Source organism: Xylocopa sonorina, unplaced genomic scaffold (assembly GCF_050948175.1).
Source record: "Xylocopa sonorina isolate GNS202 unplaced genomic scaffold, iyXylSono1_principal scaffold0014, whole genome shotgun sequence".
Taxonomy (NCBI): Eukaryota; Metazoa; Arthropoda; class Insecta; order Hymenoptera; family Apidae; genus Xylocopa; species Xylocopa sonorina.
Window position 1 is genome coordinate 2,208,363 of NW_027490090.1, and position 27,372 is coordinate 2,235,734.

The 27,372-nt window shown below is 35.5% G+C and overlaps 7 protein-coding genes across 16 annotated transcripts in view; 4 read left to right on the plus strand and 3 right to left on the minus strand.

The window, feature by feature from the left end:
• The first annotated feature begins 1,154 nt into the window (after positions 1–1,154).
• LOC143431691 (uncharacterized) lies at positions 1,155–6,330 on the plus strand. The gene is made up of 6 exons (XM_076908626.1): positions 1,155–1,311; positions 4,000–4,228; positions 4,563–4,655; positions 5,007–5,198; positions 5,611–5,847; positions 5,935–6,330. Exons 2-6 carry the CDS (start codon positions 4,001–4,003, stop codon positions 6,148–6,150), a joined length of 966 nt encoding a protein of 321 aa, XP_076764741.1. The 5' UTR covers positions 1,155–1,311; position 4,000; the 3' UTR covers positions 6,151–6,330.
• The window catches only part of LOC143431697 (uncharacterized), a gene marked incomplete at its 5' end in the record, with an annotated part of 76,431 nt that continues 51,280 nt past the window's right edge, over positions 2,222–27,372 (minus strand). The window contains one exon of the mRNA XM_076908635.1: positions 2,222–2,236. The remainder of the gene's footprint in view (positions 2,237–27,372) is intronic.
• Positions 2,670–26,627, minus strand: LOC143431686 (KAT8 regulatory NSL complex subunit 2-like). 3 transcript variants are annotated; one of them, XM_076908614.1, is made up of 8 exons: positions 26,208–26,627; positions 25,484–25,735; positions 25,217–25,398; positions 24,974–25,142; positions 24,455–24,770; positions 24,251–24,373; positions 24,031–24,171; positions 2,670–2,747 (listed from the first exon to the last, which is right to left on the minus strand). In XM_076908614.1, the coding sequence occupies exons 2-8, from the start codon at positions 25,726–25,728 to the stop codon at positions 2,685–2,687; spliced, it is 1,239 nt and encodes a 412-aa protein (XP_076764729.1). In that variant the 5' UTR covers positions 25,729–25,735; positions 26,208–26,627; the 3' UTR covers positions 2,670–2,684. The 3 variants fall into 3 exon arrangements, with proteins under 3 accessions (XP_076764729.1, XP_076764727.1, XP_076764728.1); XM_076908612.1 differs by lacking the exon at positions 2,670–2,747 and adding an exon at positions 23,386–23,935; XM_076908613.1 differs by lacking the exon at positions 2,670–2,747 and adding an exon at positions 23,386–23,935 and having other exon boundaries at positions 24,455–24,755; positions 26,208–26,624.
• On the plus strand, positions 6,721–10,862 carry LOC143431689 (luc7-like protein 3). 2 transcript variants are annotated; one of them, XM_076908618.1, is made up of 8 exons: positions 6,721–7,273; positions 7,390–7,638; positions 7,736–7,942; positions 8,016–8,177; positions 8,256–8,443; positions 8,500–8,600; positions 8,691–9,366; positions 10,598–10,862. In XM_076908618.1, exons 1-7 carry the CDS (start codon positions 7,169–7,171, stop codon positions 8,762–8,764), a joined length of 1,086 nt encoding a protein of 361 aa, XP_076764733.1. In that variant the 5' UTR covers positions 6,721–7,168; the 3' UTR covers positions 8,765–9,366; positions 10,598–10,862. The 2 variants fall into 2 exon arrangements, with proteins under 2 accessions (XP_076764733.1, XP_076764734.1); XM_076908619.1 differs by having other exon boundaries at positions 6,725–7,273; positions 8,512–8,600; positions 10,598–10,849.
• LOC143431693 (mitochondrial glycine transporter-like) lies at positions 11,078–13,587 on the minus strand. 3 transcript variants are annotated; one of them, XM_076908628.1, is made up of 7 exons: positions 13,430–13,586; positions 12,602–12,720; positions 12,418–12,502; positions 12,166–12,345; positions 11,831–12,002; positions 11,484–11,743; positions 11,078–11,395 (listed from the first exon to the last, which is right to left on the minus strand). In XM_076908628.1, the coding sequence occupies exons 1-7, from the start codon at positions 13,481–13,483 to the stop codon at positions 11,369–11,371; spliced, it is 897 nt and encodes a 298-aa protein (XP_076764743.1). In that variant the 5' UTR covers positions 13,484–13,586; the 3' UTR covers positions 11,078–11,368. The 3 variants fall into 3 exon arrangements, with proteins under 3 accessions (XP_076764743.1, XP_076764744.1, XP_076764742.1); XM_076908629.1 differs by lacking the exon at positions 13,430–13,586 and adding an exon at positions 13,251–13,401; XM_076908627.1 differs by lacking the exon at positions 11,078–11,395 and having other exon boundaries at positions 11,445–11,743; positions 13,430–13,587.
• Positions 14,424–16,259, plus strand: LOC143431844 (small ribosomal subunit protein uS4). Of its 3 annotated transcripts, XR_013102739.1 has the most exons (5): positions 14,424–14,540; positions 14,855–15,093; positions 15,281–15,467; positions 15,688–15,907; positions 16,022–16,189. XR_013102739.1 is itself a non-coding variant. In XM_076908806.1 (4 exons), the coding sequence occupies exons 2-4, from the start codon at positions 14,871–14,873 to the stop codon at positions 16,191–16,193; spliced, it is 582 nt and encodes a 193-aa protein (XP_076764921.1). In that variant the 5' UTR covers positions 14,424–14,540; positions 14,855–14,870; the 3' UTR covers positions 16,194–16,259. The 3 variants fall into 3 exon arrangements, 2 of the variants coding, with proteins under 2 accessions (XP_076764921.1, XP_076764923.1); XM_076908806.1 differs by lacking the exon at positions 15,688–15,907 and having other exon boundaries at positions 16,022–16,259; XM_076908808.1 differs by lacking the exon at positions 16,022–16,189 and having other exon boundaries at positions 15,705–15,864.
• On the plus strand, positions 16,873–22,165 carry LOC143431846 (zinc transporter foi-like). Of its 3 annotated transcripts, none has more exons than XM_076908810.1 (12): positions 16,873–17,175; positions 18,111–18,844; positions 19,525–19,589; positions 19,677–19,917; positions 19,984–20,153; positions 20,239–20,439; positions 20,557–20,686; positions 20,809–21,075; positions 21,183–21,359; positions 21,453–21,640; positions 21,713–21,891; positions 21,995–22,165. In XM_076908810.1, exons 2-11 carry the CDS (start codon positions 18,121–18,123, stop codon positions 21,857–21,859), a joined length of 2,310 nt encoding a protein of 769 aa, XP_076764925.1. In that variant the 5' UTR covers positions 16,873–17,175; positions 18,111–18,120; the 3' UTR covers positions 21,860–21,891; positions 21,995–22,165. The 3 variants fall into 3 exon arrangements, with proteins under 3 accessions (XP_076764925.1, XP_076764927.1, XP_076764926.1); XM_076908812.1 differs by lacking the exon at positions 16,873–17,175 and adding an exon at positions 17,552–17,656; XM_076908811.1 differs by lacking the exon at positions 16,873–17,175 and adding an exon at positions 17,753–17,874.

Genomic DNA, 27,372 nt, shown 5'->3' on the forward strand with positions numbered 1-27,372 from the left:
TTCACGCTCCCGAAGATCAACAAATAAAACAACAAACATCGAAAGTTTTATAACGAAGGTGAATTTGGACACTATTCATTCATTTTAAACTGTCAAGGTGATTTCATTCACTTACCACGTCGATTTAATTTACTTATACAATCATTGTGTTACACTACTGTACTTTAAATGGTAAAAGAAAGAAACTTCTTTTAGGAATAAAGTAGGATACAAGTATATGTAAAGAGAAATAGACAAATACGAGATGTGTTGTGGATGCAGTCAAGGTATGTATGCATTCTGCGTGAAAGGCGTTTAAATTAAGCGCAGATAAAGCAACCTACTTTCGACATTTCAATGGCACAATATATATCTTAAGATTTCGATGAAAAGCGATTAAAATTAGCCGTAACATGCGGCGAGGAATCCGTCTAAACGCGAAATAGAAAGAAAAAGTGGGCTCTAGGAACACGTAGCGAATAGAAATGAATAGAAAGAAGTCACTGTGCTCCCTCTTGTTCTTCCTGTTTCTAAAATCAAAATAAAAGTTCATCGAAACGCATGTAAATTAAAGTCACGTTCGTTCAATGCAAATAGAGTCTTAGCAACAACGTAAACTTTGACGTCGAAATACGCCGACCTACTATTAAAAGGAAATTTTCATGTGGTGCGTGGTAGAAAGCCACTTCACCTGATTTCGTTGGGATCCCATTGGTATTGAAAGTACTTTGCGGAAATGATCCGGTGTGAAGTCTCGTATGTATGGAGATAAAAAGTATTGAAAAGCCGCAGCTATCGGTGACGTAAGTATTGCATTCAACCGTGCAATAATTTCGATCTTTTCCCTCCAACGCTCGATTCTCAAAGTCTCATTATCCATGATAAGACATTCCTCGTACATAGGCGATAATTGCTCGCTCCTTTATTTTTCTATTCGTGTGCACTACTACGACTTCGATCATATATCGCACTTATATCAAACATTTATCAGCACGCAACACCTCGAGCTTAAATAGATTAATATGATCGATGTAACAGCAGAGCATCCCGCGATTGGAATCTTCTTTGCCAATTGAAGCGATACGACAGATACATTTTCGTTGTTTCAGATCACAGTTGGTGGACCAAAAATTTCGGGGAATACCTACTTTTACAATGTGCACTGGTCGATGCCTCCCACTGCCTCAAAGCAAATCCAGATATTACTTGGTAGTGGTAACTTTCAGCGAGACACGCTATATAAGAGAATGAAGAACCGGCCGGTCAAGATAAAGCTCGTGTGTTGTCAATCCATTCATCGTGCTGTTACTCCTCTACCTCCGTCATTGACAGGTAAGTGGGGTAAAAAGTACGTTTTCACAAAGAGAAACAGGAAAAAAGGAACGTGGGACTAGTGATGAAAACTGAGCAGTGCAAGTGTTTCCCCTGGGAATTCGATGATTATCTTCTCGCTTCTCGCATGTGTACCATTGTTGTTCTCCCCTTTTTAAATATGTGAACGAATCATTCGGAATATGTTTAAAGAAATACGGGTGAAACTCGATCGACACGATAAATCTGAATACCAATGTACATGCTATAGCAGATAGGTCGAAAGCAATATTATGAAAAATTTGCGAAATTATCCTCGTTATGCATGGTGGAGCAGGGATTATGGCACGTGCCTTAGAAACGGGAAAGCAAACCGGTTGTGCGAGGGCGATCAGGAACTGCAGCTAGGAATTTATGAAAAATTTTAGTAGTTGGTGCTAGTAGATTGATGTTACCACATATGAAATCACTTTATGAATCTAAACGTCCAAAGTGTTGCGTTTCTAACGAAATTCTCCAGTTTATGTTACCTCCGATAATCACATTTTAACTCTATATTTTGCAGATTTCTCTCTAAAATTATTAACCAAGAATCATGTAATCCCAAGTGGTCCGATAAACGAGAGCAGAGGGTTAATACTTGAGAGACCACAGCCTTTGATCTATGGAAGCAAAAAGTTTCACCACAAATATAAAGCCTGCTCCAGATTTCTATAAAAACATGTCCAAGCCTGACAACTGGCCGACCAGTTACGTGTACCCTCCACTGATTATATTATACCGTCGTGGTCCTCTCATTTGTAGTGGTCCGACAACTATCACTTTTTTCATTACGCAATTGCTTTCTTTTTCGGTACATTTCGAAAATCTCTCGATTTACAACAGATTAAAGTTACCATAAAGCTACGTTTCATTAGAAATCATAAATATAGTGGTCGCATTCGCGCTCCATGCAATTACTCAAAATTGCTCCGTCCGTTAAAGAACGCTAGCCGTGTATGATCGTCTACGTACTTGTGCACGTAGCTCGCAGAGAAAGTTTCGACAATTTTTGTTGACCAGTGATATCGGAGAAACTGAAACCGAAACAGAGCACGAAAAAGCAATACCGTCGAGGCGATCGGATTCCTGACGGTACCTAAACTTCTATCGAAACGGTGTGTCCTTTCTAGGTGCGAACCTTGGACGATATTATTTCACGATCTATATACTCTTACACCATAACTTAATTTGTAATACCCGAGACAGATACGTTCCCATTTTTCTTGGGTAGTACCATTTTTATACGCAAACCCTCTCACTTTCACTCCAGCTACCGATCGAGCCAAGTTTGCTGCCACTTCTTAACGATCGGCCGGTTTTCAGGCTTACGCCTAGTAAAGACTGGATTCTCATTAACTACATTTTTTCCGCGTCTTGGTGTCGGTGCCACTTATTCGCCACTTTGTTTCTTTAAACGGACTGGTTAATCAGGTAAATCGGCATCGGAATTACACGATGACTCGAGTAACTCCCGTTCATGGAACGGGTTGCATAAAAGTGGTTACGCACGACCTTTGTAACGCGTTCAGGAAACCGTTTTCGGTTATATCATTTCTGTTTTTTTATTTTCTTTATCAACTTTATAAACTTGGGATCACTTTCACCTAAATGTAAAAATTCATTTTTATCTATAAGAGGGATAAGTGGTCGTGGCATAAAGAAACATTTATTACGATTTCTTTCCGCGACGTGTCTCTACAGTTTACCCGCCACTACTTGGAAGATAAACGTTAGACTCGTTTTATGTCTTCGCTTGTTGATTCGTGCGATATCTTTCCCAACGTTTCTCACATTTGTCACGTTTGCATGAAATTTCTCTTAACAAGCGAGAGATTTGTACCACCGAGATGCCGGAGGTTCACTTTCGTAAGTCGAGCCTTTCGAATTTATCGAAAGCACCGGATCTCTCGCGATACATCATCATCACCGTTACGAATGAGATGTTTCCAACGAATCGTGAAACCATCGTCCGTGTTTTACGCGTTTAGAAAGCAGGGTGCTTTCCACGAGCATTATCAGTAAAAAGGTGCAAACGGACGTTTTCCTTAAGCTGTCACCGAAAATTCGACGGGTTTTTTAAACTTTTCGCACGCAGGTGTGCTCGATAGAAAGGCGCAGTTTCACTAATGTACATTTACGGCCGAGTTAATTAGCTTTGCTTCATTTGAACGAGTATATCGATTAGGCTGTTTCACCGCATTTCTCCCCAGCCCTCTTTTTCGCGAATATTCTAGGTCATCGACACGTGCGCTTTCAGTTCATTTGCACACAGTCAGCTGCAAATGATTTCGCTAAAAATTACCGTCTATCATTTCTCTAAATGATGATTTACGTTTTTATAACTCTCTCATCTCCAAGACCTCGTGCTTGGCTGCTGATCACTATCGATCGCACGTAGTACGTTTGCTTGATAATAAATGTGGTCAGTTAATTTTGAAGCGCTCGTATTTCATGCAGGATAAACATCGTTTTACGGTAAATTTCGCGAAATGTTTCTTTGCATTCCGACTTAACGACTGATGCTTCGCAAAGGGCATTAAGAACCAAGGTCACTTTCCCTTGCACACGTCTGACACAAATGTAACCAATTTTCTCCGTGTACTACATACAGAAAATCACGTCGGTCACGTCATTCTAGAGAGCAACTCTCTGTTTTTCCATTTACAGAATGTATTGGCTGTGTCTGGTGGCATTAGTTGCGACAGCAACGGCGCAGGGTTCTTACGATCTGGAACCAAGAGGGCCCTTCCAGAGCAAATCGTCCAGCTTGGGACCACTTTACTCGTCTGGCCTTAGCGCTGGTCAAGGCTTTCGCGATAACAGTTACGAGGATAACATCGTGACGCCCACACCTTCTCCAACCCCTGCCTACAGGAATCCCAGCAGTCAGCAGCCTGTAAGAAATTAAATTATGCCTGATAAACCATCTTCTTACACTCACGATTGTTACCTTCTTATCTAATTAGGTATACGCAGACTCGTATCTGTAATATATTCACTTAAATTGTTAGCTGCGATGAAAGCAGTTGCATCATGTGGTATTGCGTGTGTCGTTACATATTATGTAACAACTTACGTAAAAATAAATTACTTTCAGTCAGTTGAATGCATCGACTCAGATGTATTTATTACCGTGCGTGATCGTATAAAAAGTGCGTGTACTTCCTTGAATGATCTCGGGCGTACAAAAAGAACTCGATGAATGTAAGTCCAACTACCTTTTTTCGTAGCTTTATCGTAAACCAGCTCTCGATCAAGGAGCCATCAGGGTAAACGGACCATCGCGCGCTATCCTTCGTGGTGGACAACCGCAGAATGGCCGGGTAACTATCTTTTAAATCCTTCATCTTTGGATACCTATTCAGAACAAGGTACAGGGTTACTTCTCATACAATTTTGAGAGCTGCGATCGATGGAGTTGGAATTGTTACGCTTTGTATCTCACAATAAGTGAAAGTAGCGTAAGAAATTCTTGCATCCATTGTTTGCAGTCCCATACAATAAACTTATGTAACAGCCAATCGTTACGGCGAGAAGAAAGAAATAAACTGTTTTACTTTTTGCGCGCGATTTCCAATATTTATATATCGATATCCGACCGACTCTAATGATAATTCTAACGGAACATTCAGAGTGGAAGACGGTTTTTCTATAATCGTATTTTCAAATTAAAGGAACCTGAAGAATTGGAAGAGAAAGAAGAGCCCGATCGTTTGACCCTCCTTTTGCCCCAAAGTAAATTTGATTGTGTGAACAAACAAACGGGCTATTACGCCGATGAGGATCTTAATTGCGAAGTCTTCCATTATTGTCAAGACAATGCGAAACATTCGTGGATTTGCCCGGAAGGATTTACATTCCACCAGGTAATGCCCAATAATAGATCTCTAAGCGAATTATTCTGCATTTCGCAAGAGTACGCAACACTTTCGATACCTGCTCAGTTCCGTAATTAAAGGATAATCGTGCAAGCAATCTAGTTCGAATACCGCTGATATCGAAATTTCACTTCTCCCATGGTTTAACGTACGTTTTCACCCACCCATTTCCGGTTTTGTACATCTAACAAGCAGGTAAGCAAAGCCAATCGTAAATCGTACGATCAGTCGTCCGATGCTGATACGTTAATATGCGTGTTTCCGGGGTATTCGACTCGCTTCTCGTTTCGCTCGGTAGCAGAGATGCAAATAGCTGTCGTAGCTGAAACTCCTTTCTCTCCGCAAACTTCGAGGCCGTCAACGTTCTCGCCATCAGCAGTGATACGCGATTATATTGCAGGTCCATTTGATTTGTATGCCACCAAGCGGGGACATAAACTGCAAAAAGAGCTCTCAGTATCACTTTATCAACGAATACCTGTACAAACCATTGAACTTGGACGAAGCTGAGACCAAACCCAATGTAACCTTGAGATACAGCGATAGATATTTCCCCGCAGACATTCACCCGGACGAGCGCGAGGTTGGTGACTATCAGATTACTCCTTCGGCACCTGCTCGCCGTCCCACGGTACCGGTAAGACTATATTAAACTGTAACACTTTTTCAAAGCACGAAACGTGAACAGATAAATGCGATACGCATCTCCGTATTACGCGTGCAGGTATACGCAAACCCTCAACCAGCTGCGCTGAATAGCATTCCTCCGTCGGCTCGTCCACAACCAACAGGTCATCCACAGTTTCGTTTACCCGTGAACCAAGTCTTCCGTAGCCCTGAAGAAGTGAATATCCCTCTTCAAAACAGACGGCCACAGCCGCAAAATCAACCTGCGAGAAGATACCCTCAAGTACGACCCGATGACGAAGAATATGAATAAGTTTGGTCCACTCTCGTTTGATAATAATCATTCATCGTCACGCTCACAGTCGCATTTCCGTCGTTAATTATATCACAATGGTGTCATCATACGTCTTACGCTGAAATTACAGAGAAAACATTACTTTGGAATGCTTGCTATATTTATTCGAATAAAGTATATAGTTATAGTTTTATAAATCATTACGTTATTCGTAAAAGTGCCTGCTATACGTGCGTACGTAGTTCACGAGGAACGTTTGTCAGAAATATTCCGAGAGAAGATGCAACAACACACGATTGGAGTGTCAAACGTTTAAATTTCTGTTCGCGGAGAAACAGTCAACTCACTACATGAATATGTTACGTGTGATATGAAATATATAAAAAGTTTAGTTCGTGTACATACATGTATTAAATATAATTATACAATACGAGTGCATATTCATTCTTCTAGAGAGAAAATTAGATAAATGTATATATATGTACTTTTAAAAAACAGAGACGGTATCTTACGTTGTATCACGTAGTAAGGAAAGGTCATAGCGCAATTCGTGTTGCGTTCTGTTGTAGCATAGTGCGTTTTCTAATTTCCCAAGGTATTGCGGCGCAATACGCAGAAAAGGAACAGCTGACGAGTAAATAAAACAAGTCGAAATTCGCTTGGTATGCATTGTTTATCGAATTGAACGCGTACGAGTATAGATTTTCTTTTGTTTCTTTCGCATCTATAGGTATTTACTTTCGACGAGTTTCGCCATATTGTTTGCTACACTACCGCCTTCTGAAGTAGAAAAGTTCAGGGTTAGAATCAAAGTATTATCACTTCGTTTGTGTCTCTTACGATCCCAGTGTGTGCGTACATTGTTTTGGAATAAATCTATCCATCTAATATCCGATCCATGTATACATCTATCGCACAATTTCTGTAAAACGTCTACCAGCTACCGAATTTCCGTGGTGTCTATCCAAAAACCATCTGCGTGCGGTGTATTCTCTTATAGACGTGATAAACGATACTCGATCAAGAATTTCGAAATATGGCTGCTGCTGCTGCTGCTGCTCTTCTCGACGAGCTTATGGGAAGAAACAGGAATGTACTTCCCAATGAGAAACCCAAAGAACTTAATTGGGAAGATCCAGAAGTGAGTTCACGCAAAATGCTAATGTCTCGACGACACGGATCTCGACGAGTACATCGTATTCAGAATTACTATTATTTCATCATAATAGCCGTTGCATATTCTTATTTTCATTCCAGTTCTGTAAATTGTATTTAGTTAAATTCTGCCCTCATGATTTATTCGTTAATACGAGGGCAGATCTGGGTGCGTGTTCGCGGGTACACGACGACGAAGCTAGAGAATTATTCGAAAAGGCACCTTACTCGTATCGAAAGCAACAATACGAGGATGAATTTATTAGATTTTGTCAAAGCATGTTGAACGAAGTCGAAAGGAAAATAATTAAGGGGAAACAACGGTTAGCCCTTATTGGAAGAACAGAAGCGGTACTCTGCCTTTACACTTTGTAGTAGTTTAGCTATGTACAGTTCTATGAGAGAAAAGGACAATAAAAAAGACTAATCGATCGTTATGTTTGTTTAGCCCACTCTGACACCGGCGCAAACTCAAAGAAACGAAGAACAAATTGCTCTTTTAACTGAAAAAATTAACAAGTTAGTGGAAGAAGCAGAACAAAGCGGTATACAAGGCAACGTGGAACAGGCTCAAGGACTAATGAGACTATGCGATCAGTTAAAGGAAGAGCGAGAAACCCTACGGAAATCTAATGATAATAGTCACTATAATCAAGTAAATATTATTCTACGTATTACACAATACGATAGTAAAAGGATATTAAAACTTAAGCTCTAATTTATTGTAGACTGCTGAACTAGCTGCTGCACAAGAAAAGCAAATGGAAGTATGCGACGTATGTGGCGCGTTTCTTATCGTCGGAGATGCTCAACAACGAATCGACGATCATTTAATGGGTAAACAACACGTCGGCTATGCTAGGTTGAAGAGCGCGCTTCAAGAAATTATGGTAATTTCTAGTCTTTAGCATTAAACTTCTCTCTAATAATTTCAACCGACAATTACTACATGAAGAGTAATTCCGTAGAGTAAACGTGAAAAAGCTAGAGACGAGAAAGAACAAAGAAGGGAAGAAGATAGAAAGCAAAGAGCACGTGCTAACGAAGAACTTGATAGACGAAGAAGAGACGATAGGGATAGGGATAGGGATAGAGAGAGAGACAAGCGCCGCAGACGCGACGACGATAAAGGCAGACACGATTCGAGCAGTCACAGGTAAATTAGTGAAATTTGTACGTTATCGTTAGACAGAAGATTCAATAAATGTACAGTATCGTGTTTAGAAACTCGGGGCACAGAAGTAGGAGCAGATCAAGAGATAAACATGATAGACATCGAGATGATGATCATCGACGTCATGCTCGGGATAAAGGTGAGTATGAAACGTGTAATTGTAAAAGTTATTAGTCTACTAAAAAGACTACAAAGACTAAAAAGACTAAAAAGAGTATACGAAACTTAGGGAGTCGTGATCATCGAAGCTCGAGTCATCATAATCGACGCCGCCATCGATCTAGAAGTCGAAGTCACAAGTAACTACTCTTGATTGGTTAGTGAGTGAGAAGTAAGCCAGGTATGCACTAAACAATATACCATATTCGTCTCAATTACTGTACAGGTTCTTTACCAGGTGAGTTTCATTAGATGCACATAATATATACATGATAATTATCTGTAATTTTGAAGAACGGCATAGTCACAGCGTACCAGTCTCTGGTCCTGCCTATTAATCGGAGAAACACTCTTATTAAATTTCATATGGACCTGTTTGTACAGCGTTTAATTTTCAAAGTGACGAGTTTGCTCTATGTAACGTATTACTGAAAAACGGTGCATCGAGGTAATGTCGAGCAAGGAGTAGTAAAGTTGTTCCCATACGAAAGGTATTTTTATCATGTAGTATTATAGATATTGTCTACAGAGCAAGATAGGAGAAGGTATACCTATGCTTGCTTTGATCGGTATAATGTCTTCATAGGGTAAATCAATTATATAATTTCAACGATTGCATAGCTTTTTTGTCGAAAAGAAATTAGTGGTTTAGTGGAGGACACAGTGCCTACTTCCGTAGACCTGCTACAACAGTGCCCTGTGTGACTGTGACTATACAATCCTAGCTTCTACTACGCATTTCTGAGGTATTTATATCGGAATGATAATACCAAACATGTCCTTTTATTAGGAAAGATAGATATTTTCAAAATGGTGATCTTTATTTTCGAGCGATATTTGAGTGCTTAAAATTATGATAACAAATTCCTGCTCTTACTTTCCTTACTTCCTGATTGTAATTATCGTAGCGTATTCAATTTAAAGTGAAACAGTGTGTGTTTTACCAGTTAGTCAGGAAACGTTTCTACTCTGGGGAGCAGGAGCCAAAGTGGGACAATTTTAACATGAATTTCTGTGTATAGAAAGAGAGAAAGAGAGGGAGAGAGAGTTCGCAAATATCAATTATACTTAACAGCTATACGACTATAGTTGACGATCAGTAAATAACTTGGGATCGTGTCGTCGTCTTTCCAACTTTATTTGTAAAAAGTTCGAGAACATGTGTCATATACATTTGTATGATACATATTGTTCCCTTTGCATGCATTTTTCTCCGTTATTTTTAGTTCTGAAAGACAGGACATGGCAATGCTCGGTCAAATTTTCCTATCAATCAGAAAGTCGTAATTTTCTAGTTATGGTATACAGCGATTAGAAGGTTAATGACAGGTCACAAGGAATGCGTGTCTTACGGCGCGCTCCGAGGACATCCCCCTTAATCATATCTTATCTTATTCTTTTTGTCGCGCCCTTCCTTCATTTCGGCTTATAGAAAACTCATACTTTATACGCGTACTACATTTGTGTAACTCATATTTACTCATGATAAATCATTCATATATTTAATAATCTGCTTTCTGAACCAAATAGTCTTGCGAAAGAAGACAGACCACAAAAGTAATAGCTTTAAGTAAACAATCGTCTTGCATTGTTGTATCGAGACGCTGTTAAATTATCGAGTACTATTAAATTTCGTGATAAATATATATATATATATATACATATATATACATATATATACATACATACACACGTATAAGAACGATTAATATTTATTGTTAAATAGTCTGCAACTTTCGATATTATTTTATCTTCAATGTCACAAGCATAGACGATCAGTTACAATCGTGTAAGATGCTTTTCACACATGTAGCCGACAGAAGTATGATATTTTTAAAACTATGTCGCATATTAAGACAAGGTTAACAAATAATGTACAGATACGTTAGCCTGTTGTTTGGTAACGATCGAAATTAAAATACAAGAAGAAAAATGATATAAATCACAACTTTTAAAAACTGTATTGTCTACTTTCAGACAGAAGACATGCCATGGGGATGTAATCGATGCAACAGGCTCACTTGCACACTGCTTAATATAATATTAAGGTAAAGATTTTGCATAATCTAAAAATTCCAATCATAAATTTTATACACTTGCGTTTGAGTTCATTTTTATCGCATTGTGTTTCCTTAAAGTTGGTTATACAAAACAATAAAGCCTCTTTAAATTGAATACATAATTAATCGTTGTCAACATTATGTTGTAAAGTCGGTCGGAAATTTGAAAACAGATTTTACTAGCATTTTAATCGTATTTGATGCAAATGTTACATTAGGCTAGCTACATATGAAAAAACATCAAGATAAATTGTCTATAATTTGCATTGTAATACTCATAAGATTGTTAATTAAAAATAATAAAACAGTACTGCAATGAGAGTATCGGGTTATTTTAAAAAGCATGCAAAACATTGAAATAGCTGGAATTATAAACAAAATAACGAATACTGTACAATCTTTTTAACAAATTATAAAATTTACTAAATAAGTATATACACTAAATAATACATTATTGAGCGAGATAGGATATTCTATCCAAATACTGTACATAGTACTAAAATATTTCCTATAATATAATTGTCTGCAACAATCAAATTATATCTTTGTACAAACTAAAATACTGTACATCAAATGTAAATATCTGTATTGCCTGAATGGTCTTGATTCCACTGTGCGTATATTATTTCATTTTTTTTTAATCTTATGTCGCCAAACACCAAAAATTTATCACTAAACAGAAACAATGCTATTTAAGCCCTATACTTTTTGTAACCTGGAAAATAACACATTGCTTAATTCGTGTGATTTCTTCTAAAATTGTCTTAATAATAAAAAGTTAAATGATTAAGAAATTTTGCTACCTCTTCGTATATGGTCCAAGCCATCGCAGTCATTAATGTTCTCCTCAACATTCGCGGGACAATGCCTTTAAAATATCCTAATACACCATATTTGTTATAAACTGTAAAAACTGCGTTATATACACTCTTAAATTCATTAGGATATAATTGCATTTTCGTCTTAATTACATCGGCAGGTTGCGTTACGATAGAAGCAAATATTCCTGCTAGCACTCCACAACTAAAATGAATTGGAGCGGATGGTTTGACGTAGGGCAAGTCTAGAGATAATACGCATTAGAAAGATAAAATTATATCACGGAGACACAGGGGAAACAATTTGTTTTCTTATTTTCGTGGAGATTTACCTGCTTCGATAACGATGTTTTTTAGCTGAGTGTAAAATGTAAGGTAAAGACCACTATATGGAGCATCTCTTAATAATGTTGGTACTAATCCGCTCGAAAGACCTCTTACTCCCTCCTGTTTGTATATTAATTTCAGTGCTTCTCTTACACTGTTATATTTATAAACTTCACTCTGTTGAAACAAAACCAACATTAAATTTCATAATTTTAGAGAACCTGTGTGCGTGTATGTGTGTGTACCAAGTGAAATATTTTTTTTATAATAAATTTTATAACTTTTAATAATACACGATACGGTAATTTATAATATATATATTAGGTACATACATACATACCTCAAAACGCGTCTTTACTACCGTTATTGGAATTAATAAAGCACCAGACATAGATCTTGCTGTAATCCCTAACAACAAAGCTTCTTTAGGTGTGAGTGGATCATTAAGATGCAATGTATGTTTTAACCAGTGTAATGATGAAAAATACAGCCCAACGCCAGGTACAACTCTAGTAATGGACTGAAACAAATTATCGTTTAGCATCTCCAAGGTGCTTAAGGTGCTAAAACTCAATAATTGTAAAATTCTTACCGGAGTCATACCCCTCCAAAGTCCAAGCACATTTTCGTTTTTAATTATATGAACTACTATCCCAAAGATATCACTCTTTGAAGCACTAAAAGAAAAATAAATTGTAAAACAGAGTAAACGAGGGAGGAATTCTATATAAAAAATTTATGAATATATAGTGCTTGCAAAGATATTATATACTTACCCAATATGTAGATTTACTTTACTTTGAAGTCTGGTTTTAACCAGATCCAAAGGTTGAAATAAAATAGTTGAAAACGTGCCAGATAATGATCCCGCGAGAAAAGACTTCAAAATAGGATACTAAAACAAATAGTTTTAAATAAATTATATACTCCCAACTAAACATTTAAAATATTATAATGTATCAATTATTATATATTTACAATTTAAAATATATAAATGATAATAGTAATTCTAGGCATATTTTTCATATTTAATCATGTAATTGTTTAATTTTTCTATTATAATCGTAGAATAGATAATATTTGATTTTCTTTTTCAGCTTATACTTGTAAATTTGGGACGTCGAACTAGAAAACTTATAAAGAAAATGAACACATGAGATATTGAGTGGTAGACACTGTTCCGTATAACTCGTCTCCCGTGCAGTGCACCTCTTTTTCTAAGTAGAGGTATTTTTTTATTCAAACGTATTAATATTACTTTTCCTTTCTATAATTTAATAGGTAATTTTTCTTTTATTCCAGTATTTTTATATTTTCTAAATAATTTTAGCAACTTTAGTTAAAAGTAACAAAGAATAATATTAATTGAAAGATTATGCAAAAATATATATACATAATTCAAAATAATAAGGCTGGGGTACTTACAGGTCCCAAAACCTCCATAACATAAATTTGATTGAAAGCTTGAAAAATGAATAAATTAAAAATTGCAGAAACTTAAAGTATTTCTCAATATAGCGCGATACCGAGCAGAAATGTTTTCTTAATGCTTCCTTTAGTGTTACAGAGATACTAATTATGCTGAAAGCGTGACTCCTACTTACATCTTCCTTTATCTCTGTTTGATTATGTTCTGGGTCAATAGAATAACCTTGCATATCAGCGTATGCTCCAGTAAAGAAAAAAAATAAAAATATCAATCTGAAACGTGAATTAAACGTGACTTAATATTAAACGTGACTTCTTCCATGCATGCTTAATCTAAAGAGATAGAGAAACGTTAAAATATATTCCATGCCTATACATACATTTTTTCGTTGATATTATAACATGTATACTTAAAATTTTGTTTGATTCTTTAAAAAATGCATTTCTCTATTACGTAAGAAACTTTTTTATGTAATTATTTATGCATATAAATAGAATACTTTATCTTCATCATAGTGTTAGATGATCATAATATCAAGTGTGATGTATTTATAGTTTATTGAAGAATTTGTAGCTATAAAAGTCTCAAAGTTAACTGTTAAGATAATAAGTGATTAGGTTAGAATTATTACATATACATATATGTAATATATATATGTATAACTTGCTATGTAACAAGAATTATTATATTATAATCATTATATGTAACAGACGCGCGTATACGTACTTTGTGTTTAATGCATGCAGATTAACAAATAGATCAGAGGTAATAATAAGAGCTAAAATTTTATCACGAAATTGATAAAATACATTCTTATCTGCCAATTCATTGTGTTTCGAAATTGATACATAGAGGGCAAAAAATGATAAAATTCGCAAACTACAACATAATGAGATTATTATTTTGTTGCGTTCATATGTTACATATTTTACATATGTATGCAATCGATGACGTGTTGTTTATTCCAATTCTGTATTTCACAACTAAAGATGAAGAGAATTTCATCATTATTGTTTTGTCGTGCATTTCTGTTTCAATTTGCAAAAAACGTCTTTCAACTTATTGTTATAATAAATTACAAAACGGGTTATGAGTTACGTATATGTGTATTATACTATACTATATTCTATTTTCTGTATTTTGAAAAGCCCACCACTCGTATAATACGCCGCATTTCCTGTTTGAGCGCTGTATCCGTTTTAGAATTGTAACTTGGCACGCAAACTCGGCCATTTGTCCCTCTTTCACGGTGCGGTGAGGTCGTTATTCTTACACGATCGAGTAAGGTATGATATTTAACGTAAAATTTGTTTAACGTTACATTTTAAATCACACAATCTCAAATTCTAGAATGCAAATAAATACGTGACATAAAATTGTATTACATGAAACTGAATTTCTTTTCGCATTTATTGCATTTACCAATGCTCTTCGAACACGTGGTAACGGATGCTACATAGAATCATAATCTTGCATAAAAATGTTCGACGTTACGATATTATTATAAATTAATCTGTTTAAAACTGCGTACATTATATATATTTAATAGACGAGCTAAGATTTTGTTAATTAAATATATATTTGTTGTTCATAAATGTAGATAACGACATTACAAGATGGTGAACGGGAGGATACCGTCAGTTTTCTCGAAAACTTATGTTACTCCGAGAAGGCCTTACGAAAAGGCACGTTTAGATCAAGAATTACGAATTATTGGTGAATATGGTCTTCGTAACAAACGCGAAGTATGGAGAGTTAAGTATACTCTAGCAAACATCCGGAAAGCGGCTCGTGAGTTGCTTACTTTGGAAGAAAAGGACCCTAAACGTTTGTTTGAAGGTATTAAACTAATTTTAATGAGGATACTATCTTTGTTCGATAGCGATAGATTTATAGATATGATGATTTAAGTGATACCTCTTGTCTGATAACTTTGAAGACACATTATTTGCTCTGAACAAACTATACGATTAGTATTTTTCAACGTTACGTAAGCTTATACTTATCGAGCATTTCTATTTATCAGGAAATGCTCTATTGCGTCGGTTGGTAAGAATAGGAGTGCTAGACGAAAGCCGTATGAAGCTCGATTACGTTCTTGGTTTGAAGATAGAAGATTTCTTGGAAAGACGACTTCAAACTCAAGTATTTAAATTGGGACTTGCCAAGTCTATCCATCATGCTCGTGTGCTTATTCGTCAACGTCACATTAGGTAAATTTCGTGAGATACGTAACCTGTGTATGCCTTGAAAACTGGGCAAGAAAGATCTGATTACACACAACAGATTGTTTCTAATCTTTAAGGCTATAGTAACTCCTGGTTAATCACCGGATAAGGTTTTATGTTTGTCTGGCTTCATACCTGGAGACATTTTTTAGTTTTTCCAATTACTCTTATTACCTCTTAGTTCTATAAAATATGAAAGTAATAGTCTTTTGGCTACTGCAGGTATTCAAACAGTTTTCCCGATTGATTGTCCCTTCCGAATGATAGAAAAATGTGACTTTAAATGTTTGGCTGGGCAGCTATGATGTTTAAGACGCACAGCACTCCGTATTACTGTTTTCTTTCAGGCAGGCCACTTAAGCGCCAAAAGACTGGCGCTTAACGTCTGTCGTAATAATGAGCATACGTTCATTCTTAAAATATCGGTATATTCTTAATATATACAGTAGCCTCTTAAAGTAACTATGTTGAGGTGTTAGCAATATATATAATACCAGGGAGACAAGGTCTGCGAATTTGAAGGAATCGTTCTTTTCCAGAGTGCGCAAACAGGTCGTGAATATTCCATCTTTTATCGTACGATTGGATTCACAAAAGCACATTGATTTCTCACTGAAATCTCCATTTGGTGGTGGTAGACCAGGACGCGTCAAGAGGAAGAATCTGCGTAAGGGAAGCGGAGGAGCAGCTCCAGAGGAAGAAGAAGATTAAACATTTTTTTTTTTATAATACTTTTATGTAATAAAAGTATACCTTACTACACGTGTTTTAAAAGCTTTTAGATTTTTATTCCATCGTTACCTATTAGTTAATATATTTCCAACATAGTATTATTTAAGGAGAAATAAATTTATTATTCATTTTACTGTTATAAACTACTGCATTTGATGCATCATTTAATTCGTAGTAATTATTTGTATTTCATATCTGTTTGGTATTCATACCACTAGCTAAACGAGTACTAATCATACTGGTAATATATTAAATTCATTTGTAAAATTGATACAGTCATTTACAATTCTAATTGTTGAGTTCTTGTGAAATTGCAACTTTATTTATTGTATGATACAGATATAGCAGAGCCTGTACTCGATCTGGAGCTATGTTGACAAAGTGTGTATAGATATTTGGGAAATCTGCTTAAAGATATATTTATTTACAAGTAAGCTGACTGGGATGCTTGGGAAGAAAAGGAAATTACAGGACACCGTGCACTGTAATAGACGAATTAGAAGAACAGAAATAAGAGTAGCATAGTTGTGTGGATATTGACTGAGAATCAAATTTGGAAGAGTTGTAAATTATTGAAAAGGAGCAAGAGGTATCCGAAATGTTTTAATGCAGTATAACATGGTAACAGTGTCGACAATACGACGTGTTGAAATTTGAGATCCAGCGAGTTGCGACAGTGCTGCCTCCAGGCATTATTGCGTAATATTAGGAGATTCCTTAAAGCTTGTCCGTCCTGTAGGAGAACAGTCGGCTATGTTCAGAGCATACTTGTTGCACGCGGTGGTGTTGGTGTTCGGCGGTCGGCTGTGGAGGGAAGAAAGGGGACAGCAAAAGAGTATCGAAGAGTTTCTCTTACGTTAACGTGGGACTTCGCGAGCTTTCCGCAAGCTGGTGAGCGCGTCTCGATCAATTAGCATATGCCACTTCCTAGCGGGAATTTTGTTTCACCGATCGAATAAAGGTAATTATATGACAGCGTCTTATCGTAGTTTAATTAACCAGGCGATCGTTGGATGTCGTACGGTGACGAGAAACAACCGGGTCCCGAGCCAAAACCTGACACGTCTTTTTTTTTATATTAAAGCGGGAGGCCGCCTTTCTAACCTAAATTCTAAATTCTGTCGGGGATCCGTAACGGCGGGGCAGGGTAAGGAGGGCGACAACCACGGATCTCCTTCTCTTTTTGACAGCTAAAAATACGGTTTTTGACTAAGCGGCCGCAACATCGAACACCTTGACTATTTCGGACACGATACACTCTACGCGCATCCTAAATCATTTGTCTAGCTTATTCTCATAAAATACGCGCTCTTTAGCTTCTCGCTGTATCGTGCGGGCTGCTATTATGATTGTATCGGCTGTCCAAAACTTCCATATCAAGCGAAAGCCATCCATATAATTGTTGTTATGCATTCGCGACTCTTTTGCCTTGCACTTAAATGGTAACAGCCAATTTACCATGAATATTAATATATACTTTAAATGAGAAACGATACGCTGTAAACCTTTTTTTATCTTTTGTCTATCACCGTTGATAGGATAGGTTGACAAGACGCATAAATATTTTTAAATGTATTCTTTAACTCTGCTGCTGTTACAAATTTAAATGTGTGATAAAAATTAATGACATGTATCTGAAATCTAAATACAAGGTTCGCAAGTAGGTGTTTAACAAGAATTAAAGGTAAAATGTTTGATTTCATTTTATATGATCGATTGCAATAATTATACAAATTAGAATGTAACTTAACGACCAAGTATAATCGTATTTATTATCATTATGAATGTTGCATAGATGATAACTACTTCCTACACGATGCAATATTGCCTTACTAGTCCTTTGATGTAATTATTTTTTAATTTGTTTGAACTAAAATTTATTATTTCATTTCACAGGATTTAAAATATGTCGCATCATTTTGTCACAGTTTGCGTGGTTTGTGTTTTATGCGCCGCACATACTCCGTGTTCAGCTCATGCTGACTTCTCGACAACTGGACAAACAGATCCTAATTCTATTAATTCAGAAAAGCTGCCAGATTCTAATGAACAATTACAGCCAACTTTGTTACTAATGAAGTCCAAAGAAACACAGGAGAAGGATGTGAGAAAATTACATTTAAATAATCTAAGCACTCGTAACAATGGTGCTGTTAAACTTTCTAAAGCGTTAGATAATAATAATGGATACAGAATTCCTACTTTGTTGGTGCCAGTTGCCATAAATGAAACCTACACTAAAAAGGCAAGCTCAAAAAATGTAAAGGCTCACGAAAACATCCAAGAGAACCTTGTACCGATAACAAAGGAAGATTCCATAACTTTGAGAGATATAGAAATACTAGAAAGATTAGGTCAAATCGAGATTATGCAGAATAATATATTGAACACAGCAAGATTAGAAAGAGATCAATATCCTCTTAATAGAATCAGATCGAAAAGAAATGTAGATGTTATAGATGACAAGTATTTCATGAGAAAAATTTTCGAAGCTTACGGGGATGGTACGAGCATAACAATGGAAGGTTTTGAGAAGTTGTTAAAAAAATTAGGATTATTAAGATTAATAACAGATATATCAAGATTAGAAAATCATAATATTATTACTAGTCAGCATGAAAATCCATTGGGTAAGTTTTTTAATTTATTGATTTTAATTATTGCTCGAAACTTCTTTTTTTAAATAAATTTATTTATTTGAATTAACTTATGGAAGGATTTATATTTAAGAGATAATACGTCTATCAAGGCTGTCCTAAGTATTATCTTGCGTAGTTAAATGCTCATACACGAATTTTAATTACCAATTATGACCTATCAATCATAATAAAGGTGAAGCTACATCTGCTCTGTACACATATAAGCTGATAATATTTTGATTTGGATCAATATGAGAATTCTCTTAATAACTCGACAGATCAAATTCCTTTCCAATTATTGACTTCATTAAGCAGCGACAGTAAGGCATAAAAGAAGTGGTAAGGGGTATAGCTGAAATTTGCTAGAAATATATAACATCAGCAGGCATCTATTTTTATCAATGAGTAAACAAAATTTGATGCTACCTTTGTTCATTTATATGAGATAACAGCGGTTATATGATGATATCTTATGTAATATTATACTTTGCGTGGATAACCAACATCCTTTTATCAGTAACGGTATTTGTTACACAGTTGAAACAACTATATCCGAATGATGAAATTATATATCAAGATGTAATGCACTCTCAACAATACTGTTTTTTTAATATATGCATACTTCTCTCTTTAATGTAGTACACGTATTGACGTACTAATTTTTGTTGCAGATAAGTCGAAAAGCCTGCAAAATAATGGCCTACCGGAATATGAAAATGGAATTAAAAAAGAACGGGTAAGATAGATTGTGCAGTACATAAATTTGTTAATAGTATATTTAAGTCTCATACTCGTATAATAAATAACTGAGACTTGATTTCAGTGCTTAAATAGTAAAGAATTATTAAATACTGTTGCAAGAGATATGCCATACAATTTGATTACTAATAGTAATTCGACATTACCAAGTTGGCTTTTCGAACGGGTGTGTCCAGCTCTTGTTTATCAACTAGCAGGTGAATCAAGCTCAGAGAGAAATGGATGTATTCGTGTTCCAGAGAATTATAAGCCAATAACGGTTAATAAGTATCTTAGAGAAGATACTACTCGTAATATGATTCAAGGTATACGATCGTAATGTGACGCGAATGCAAATTGTACAGTTTCACATATGTACTTTCTTCATTTAGTGTGGGCCTATTCAACGATCAGTATTTTAATAATCAGCCTCTGTGGTTTACTTGGTGTAGCTGTTATACCTTTTATGGGTAAAGTTTATTATCATCAGTTATTACAGTTTTTAGTAGCTCTTGCTGTAGGGACATTGTGCGGCGATGCTCTTATTCATCTGTTACCACACGTAAGATGTTACACTACAAGCGTAATTCTTTAACATAAAACATTAAATTATATTATTATATGAGAAAGAATTATTTTACTTTCAGGCAATGGTATCGCATGATCATGCTCATGAACGTATTCATGTCGATGTTAACGATCATGCCGAATCAGATCATAAAGAACAGCATAATATGAATATGTGGAAAGGACTAGTTGCGATGATGGGTCTCGCACTATTTTTTTTTACGGAAAAAGCTCTGACCTTAGTAGCAGAATGGAGGAAAATTCGACAACGGCGTAATAAGGTAACTCACGCTTAGAAAAAGAAATTAACAAATAAAACCATGTTTATTAGTCATGACATATTTGTGGAATATATTTATATATATTCCTAAATAACGAAAAAGTATTCATTATGTTAGCTTCCTTCGCGTGTTAGAGTAATGAGAGAAACCGATGGACCAAACAGTAATGTTGTTGGAGAAAAACTTTGTAAACACAAATATTCATCTTATCCATATTGTTATGGAGAAATTAACTCAGAAATTCAAGGTAGAATTCTTTGGTTTAATCGAAACTTTTAATTAGCCATTTAATGTCTTTTAAAATTGCACGTTTTGAGCAGTATCGAAAGTGATAATTACTGTGTCGTAAAAAGGATATTTATTGTCTAGATAATCATCATAATCGTCAGCATAATAATCATGAAAGGCCTCCTGTGATCGAAGAGGAAAAACCGTTGACGTCGAACTGCAACTCTGTTGCGAAAATCATGAACGATGTAGAAAAGAAACCAAACGAAGATTGGAGACTAGACGATTCAATTGTAAATACCAAGAAAAATGTCGATGGTGCCGATGTACCATTAAATGAATCGGAAAGTTATACCGTTATTATACGCGAGCATGAAACAAAACATCATGGTCATACCCATTCGCATGGTACTATTTAATTGTCGATACGATACGTATCATTTTATTTCTACTATATATCTATATATATATATTTCACTATAATCGATGATGCGATTTAAACATTTTTTATTTAGGTCACGTTCATTCTGCACCCGAGTCCATGTCGAGTGTTGCTTGGATGGTAGTAATGGGTGATGGTTTGCACAACTTTACAGATGGAATGGCCATAGGTGCTGCTTTTTCAGCGAATATAGCGGGTGGTTTTTCGACGGCAATAGCTGTGTTTTGTCACGAATTACCTCACGAAATAGGTATCGATTAAATAGTTCCTCGAATATCCTTGCTACTGCCGATGAAATTGTTTACAATTTGTATCTGAATATTATCTTTTTTGTTTTAAATAGGAGATTTTGCAGTTTTGTTAAAAGCCGGGATGAGCGCAAAGCAAGCAGTATTTTATAATCTGTTATCCTCTGTACTTTGTTTGTTCGGTATGATATTTGGTGTATTATTAGGGAGTACTCCTGCTGTAAGCAGCTGGATGTTTGCTGCTGCTGCAGGAATGTTTATATATATAGCATTAGTTGATATGGTACGTAATTTATATCTTTTCATTGATATAATTAATGGAAAGTATAAATGAACTAGCAAATGTTTCGCTCAGATTCCAGAGTTATCCTCGAGTCACTCTGTCGAGCGTAGCTCCCAATGGCAGTGTATTTTGCAGGCGTTAGGGCTATTATGTGGCCTTGGAATAATGTTAATTATAGCGCTCTACGAACACGATCTTAAGAATATGTTCAGTGATTAAACTTACAAAGACTGACAACTTTTTGAACGATGGTAAGCTTTTACAGTACTTTCTATAGAATTATATTTAAAGTCGATCTGTGAGTTAATAAAATTTGAAATGCGTATCCTGACCCGATATTTTTCATACGTTTAGCGTAAGATTTCGTGTAACAACATAGTTTGTTGTTAAAAACTTAAGAAGATGGAGTAAATGCTAGATGTTTTACGATATTAAGAGTATTCCGTGCACAAGAACAGATGAGCTAGCCAACTCGAAGGATGTTAGATAATTCAAACACAACGACAATATTTGAAGTATACTTATTGCGTTTAATCAATTCTAATCTGTTCTCATCGTATGGTATACAGCATTTCATTAAGAATTGCTCTATATGTGGTGTACTTTCGTATATTAAACAACTCTCATACTAATCATTCTTTCATCTTTTCAACAGCTTTTGAGAATTGCTGTGTTTAATTAAATAGTTAAATTACTTTTATTTTTAAAACTTTGGTGCTTATTACTCTCGAAATAGTTTTATATTATAATAATTGCTCTGCATTTGCACAGTGTCCTGAATATTATACTACAAAGAAAGTACACATATATATATATATATATATATATATATATATATATATATATATATATATATATATATATATATATATATATATGACAAGTTTGTGTTTCAGTAACTAAGCTACCAAATAAGATGATTACTGATAATGCCACAGCATATTCTAGTTTTATGTAATTATAGATACGCTTGTGCACAAAGTAATTTCACGATGTATGAATGCAGATAAACAGAGGCGGTAAATCACAATTTATAGTGATTGGATATATTGAAATGTTAAAGTACCCTCATACTGCCACAGCAATTATTCAATTGGTGTAACCTACAATTGTATGTACATATCTGCATGTCGTAAAATAATACACGATTAAAACTTGCAAGCTAAATATTTTTAGTTGTACTTATGAAAAAGTTGAAACGTCTTCGATTCTCTAAAATAATATACTAAGTAAAATCTTTTCAATGTTGTATGATATTATTTCAACTAGCTGCATTTAGCGCGTGGTGATTACTCTGGTGAACTGAAAGATTCCTCTTTAAAATATGTGTCCTTTTTATATTTGTAAAAGTATCGTGCACGTTTTCTTTTCACTACTTAACGAGTGTACAGTTTAAAGAATCGAACGAAAAAGAACCTCATCTACTTATTATTGTAAGTTACTTATGACATTCATTTTGTTTGTATGTTAATAATTAAATGTCTTGTTCAATAATGATGTATTTTTTTACAGAAAATGTAAAAATTGAAAAAAGCGTTCTATTCTTGTAAGCGAAAATACTTTCTTAAATTATATCTTGTATTATTAATATCGATGTATTTGCCTAAATGAGTTGTGCTTTTTGTAAAAATTAAACAGCCAAGTATAAACGTTAGTTTCCAGAAACTGGTGTTTATATATTGTTACGTGTCTTTATTGAGAATCATATAGAAGATGAATTTTTCTTTCATTTCTTTGAGGGTTACACAATGGAAAAATGAAAATTATATATTTACAAATGAAAGCGATGATTGGCGATTGTATATACACACAAACGGGTAACCTAATTACATTAGTATATTCGGTACTTTGTTACGCGGAATAATACTTTCAAGTTCACATATTTCTTTTAACGTTCAGGCACTTAATGTACAATTATTAGTATGTAATGTAGCCGAAGGAAATTTTTAAGTATCACATGGCTCTTGAATTGTGCTATTTTTATATAGCTAATTGATAACGAATATATTAGGATCTTACTATCTGAAGTCACAGAAAGATAGTTTGTCACACAGAAACGACATCGTCTCTGTCACTCATCTGCGCTGATAAACTGACTGCTGTGTCCGTGCTAGCTTCGCTATTTAAACTTTCATTAAATGCTGGCTTCATATGTGCTGCATCGCGCATCTCCCTCATTAATCCCGCTATATCATCGTCCGGGTCAATTTCTTGAATTTCACCTACCACGTCAATTTCCATAGATTGATTATCCGTTGTTAATACCTCTTGAACTTCGGGTTTTGATTCTTTAAACTAGTAATCGTAAAATAATAATGGAATTACTATTGTTGTAACACTCTGATTACCCTCTCTGCATATTGGTACAAAAAGTAAATATAAAAACTTACTTTCATGGATTCTAATTTGCATTCAGGTGGAAGATTCATGTGAAAGACGCAATTGGTATCGAAAATTACAGGTACAGGCTCGTGGCATTCGATATCTGCTCGAACCGCTCCACACGCTTTAAACAAAACTTGATGTTGATCCTGTTAATATCATAAAGACGGTTTTTATAAAATCACTGCTTATTACGATATAATTTTACCTATAATAAAATCATTTTACTTTTAGGATATGTTTGCGGCAATGTTTTGCAGCAGGAAGGGTCCTTTCCCCACATTTTACTCCACCTTCTGTGAAGATACATTTTGATATGCTTGGTATTTTTTGCGTAGGTCCTTCAGTTGCCTGTAACGAATATGCGACTTTTATGTTTCGACGTTAGCATCATATGTTACATTTCTGGTATAAAATTTATAACTCGTTTACCTGTGCTCTACGTTCTAATGATTTCCTGTACAGTATACCTTCGACACCGCTTCGCCTATGATAACGATTTAAGGCTTTCAATTTCTCGTAAATCTTTTTTTCTTTCGCAGTTTCTTTTGGTTGATCGTGTATGCTGCATAACGTTTCCTTTTCCTTTTTAAGTGCGTGTAGATACTTTCGTCTTTTCTCTCGTAATATATATTTTAATCTTCTAAATTGATCTATGTACAGTGACTGTAGCCTAATAAGTTTCTCTCTTGCAATGTAGATCACTTCCTCGGCAGTAAAAATTCCAGCATGCCTTAAAAAATTAATACTAATGATTCAATAGAAATTACTGTTTCATCGTTTGCGAAAAGCAACTACCAAAAGGCAAGTAAGTAAGAACAAAGGAAGGAGTTTGAAATAATTTCATCGTTTAAATTTGCTCAAGCCAAAGCAAGCTAGCTGACATTCTACGGAAAGGAGTGAAAGCTGAAGTAGTTTAAGCATATATTTATATGTAAAGATATTTCTTACTTTAAAGGGTCTTCTTGAGCACTGTATAAACTTTCATTATCGCTATCATCGAGATAGTTTCCCCTTAAAGTGTCGTTCACTGTTACAGGTTCAACGTCGCTATCCGAAGAACTTGCATAGTCTAAGATACTACATCCACTCGCGTTTACTTTAGGCGCATCGATTTCAGCTGAAAGAATATTTGTAATAACAGATTAATTGTCTCATAGTTTGAAATAATTAATTCAATTTATGAAGACTTACCGAAAGGATCTAACGCTCTCACTTTCCCTTCCTCGTCTTCAGCATCATCGTTACCTGAATTTGCTTTCCTAGCATAGTGACTCAAATTAAGTAACAGCATCTCGGGTGTTTGCGGTAAAGAATGTCTGGCTGTGGACTTTATGCGTGCTACTTGAGCTTTCCTGGCATGATCGGTACAATAACTGTTGAAGAAATTAATTTTTCAAATTAATTTAAGGCATATCGTAATAAATAAAGTCGAAACAATACTTTAGATCAACTACACACGAAATGTCTCTTCTATCCAACTTTGGCGCAGGATTTTGGCATTTTCTACCGTTAGTATTGTACAAGAAGCTGCACTGTTTGAAAGGCGCAGTCGGATCCTCAAGAATATGCTTGGCGCAATAACTGTATCCCTCGAGGCAAGTTTGCGTACATTCGTAAGACGAATACGAACAAGTTTGCGTCTGTTTTAGCTTCTTCGTGGCGACAGTAGTCACAGGCATTGTTGTTTTTGGGATACGGAACATAACTTGCCTAAAAAACAAGTATAAAGTACGATATAGAAGAAGAACTTGTTGAAACGACTACATTTCATGGAATACGTTTATTACACCGTATACGGTAATTTCAAATTTAGCGCGATAATTTGTATCGGAAATCAAAATAAATTCATTAGTTTCAATGGTTGGAAATAAATAGAAAATCGAAGGATATTTTAATTGTAAAATTCAAGAGAAAACGTAGTGTATAGTATAGATATATATAGTATAGATATATTTGTATTTATCATGTAAAATAAAATTGTAAGACGCGTAAGGTGGATTTGTAACAAGTGGTAGCTCGCCGCCATTTTGTATGTGAGATGTTGAATGAAGTCTCTCATTGATGTATGTTCGTATTTGAAAAGAATGAGGCGGATATGTGATTGGTTTTTGTGAAAATTGGAATGAAGGGAAACAAGCGGGACTTGAGAGAGCCGCGGAGCGTAATTTATTTAGAGACTTACTGTGATTCCTTACATAAAATCCTCTGAGAAGGAAAGACAGTGCCAACCGATTCACGCTTGTCACCGTCGACGCAGCACTGTTGGATATTCGAAGGGAAAAATAGATGGTAACGGTGAAACGTAAAATATTGACGATTGTGCAGTAAGTCTGAAGTTGTGTCAGAATAAATAATAAATGGTCGAGAGAGAACACCGAGTCCTTCGATAGGACCAAGATAACGGGGGACGGTACTCTACAGGGGTAACATTGGCTGCGTGCACATACAACTAGCTCAACGTCGGTTGCGTCACTTCCGGGACTTTAAAGCTCAAAATTGTAATTGATAAACTACGTGATTCATACCTATCGTAGACTGAAAAAGTTCAGGTAGGTTATGACGTTGGTCGTAAAATATTAGCAAAGTCAGATTTACGTTACGTACGCACGCGTGTTTGCTCCGTTAACCACCGATGCAACGTGCTCCTCGGGGGAAAAACTTTGATAGTTACTTCGAATTGAACGGCAGAGACTTATGGTATCTAATTGTGTCGAGGAAATTACTGCTTCTTGTGCAACACTGTGACACGTATCGTTAAATAATTTCCAAATGAAATGGGGTAAACTTTAGGAGGGCGTATACACGATCGTTGGACACCAAATAACCTTAATACCTCATTATATAAGATATCGTACAATTGTTTATTTTATTATTGCAATCGAACCCACCGAATTCTAACGATGGAAGAGTGGTACACTCCTTTTTATAACCAACCTCGTAACTTGCCAAAATAATTGGTAAATCAAGTTCTCTAAACGTGGTGTACGATCATGGGAAGATGAAAAGTACGTGCTAATAATTAACGTCGTATCCTGCATACCTAATACACGTACATACAACGTCGTGCTCTGAATTACGATGCATTTATTTAAACCTGTGAAAACTATCTATCGAAATTATCAATCGTCGCTGTGATGTACTAACGAAAAGTTCACTCTATTCGTTATGATTATGATTACCATGCGGCAAAACATTTTGTAAAATATTCAACAAATAAAACGTCCATAAAAATAACTTTAACGGTATCGTAAAGTTTCGTATCAACCTGTAAACTACGACAATCTAACGTCATACGCATGATATGACGAACGGAGGTAGAACGAAGCGTTCGAGGAATTTCTGAAGTT

Bases quoted from the DNA above. Each gene is read 5' to 3' on its own strand.
- LOC143431691 (XM_076908626.1), top strand. From the start codon at position 4,001: ATGTATTGGCTGTGTCTGGTGGCATTAGTTGCGACAGCAACGGCGCAG. The intron at 4,229-4,562 runs GTAAGAAATTAA...CTTTTTTCGTAG, and splicing joins ATCCCAGCAGTCAGCAGCCT to CTTTATCGTAAACCAGCTCT. The intron at 5,199-5,610 runs GTAATGCCCAAT...ATTATATTGCAG, and splicing joins AAGGATTTACATTCCACCAG to GTCCATTTGATTTGTATGCC.
- LOC143431689 (XM_076908618.1), top strand. From the start codon at position 7,169: ATGGCTGCTGCTGCTGCTGCTGCTCTTCTCGACGAGCTTATGGGAAGA. The intron at 7,274-7,389 runs GTGAGTTCACGC...TTTTCATTCCAG, and splicing joins TTAATTGGGAAGATCCAGAA to TTCTGTAAATTGTATTTAGT. The intron at 8,601-8,690 runs GTGAGTATGAAA...TACGAAACTTAG, and splicing joins ACGTCATGCTCGGGATAAAG to GGAGTCGTGATCATCGAAGC.
- LOC143431693 (XM_076908627.1), bottom strand. From the start codon at position 13,483: ATGCAAGGTTATTCTATTGACCCAGAACATAATCAAACAGAGATAAAG. The intron at 12,503-12,601 runs GTAAGTATATAA...TTTTTCTTTTAG, and splicing joins AAAGTAAATCTACATATTGG to TGCTTCAAAGAGTGATATCT. The intron at 12,346-12,417 runs GTAAGAATTTTA...AATTTGTTTCAG, and splicing joins TTTGGAGGGGTATGACTCCG to TCCATTACTAGAGTTGTACC.
- LOC143431844 (XM_076908806.1), top strand. From the start codon at position 14,871: ATGGTGAACGGGAGGATACCGTCAGTTTTCTCGAAAACTTATGTTACT. The intron at 15,094-15,280 runs GTATTAAACTAA...TCTATTTATCAG, and splicing joins CCCTAAACGTTTGTTTGAAG to GAAATGCTCTATTGCGTCGG. The intron at 15,468-16,021 runs GTAAATTTCGTG...GTTCTTTTCCAG, and splicing joins ATTCGTCAACGTCACATTAG to AGTGCGCAAACAGGTCGTGA.
- LOC143431846 (XM_076908810.1), top strand. From the start codon at position 18,121: ATGTCGCATCATTTTGTCACAGTTTGCGTGGTTTGTGTTTTATGCGCC. The intron at 18,845-19,524 runs GTAAGTTTTTTA...TTTTTGTTGCAG, and splicing joins TCAGCATGAAAATCCATTGG to ATAAGTCGAAAAGCCTGCAA. The intron at 21,076-21,182 runs GTACTATTTAAT...TTTTTTATTTAG, and splicing joins TGGTCATACCCATTCGCATG to GTCACGTTCATTCTGCACCC.
- LOC143431686 (XM_076908612.1), bottom strand. From the start codon at position 25,728: ATGTTCCGTATCCCAAAAACAACAATGCCTGTGACTACTGTCGCCACG. The intron at 25,399-25,483 runs GTGTGTAGTTGA...TTTCTTCAACAG, and splicing joins TTGGATAGAAGAGACATTTC to TTATTGTACCGATCATGCCA. The intron at 24,374-24,454 runs GTAAACGAGTTA...TATTCGTTACAG, and splicing joins CATTAGAACGTAGAGCACAG to GCAACTGAAGGACCTACGCA.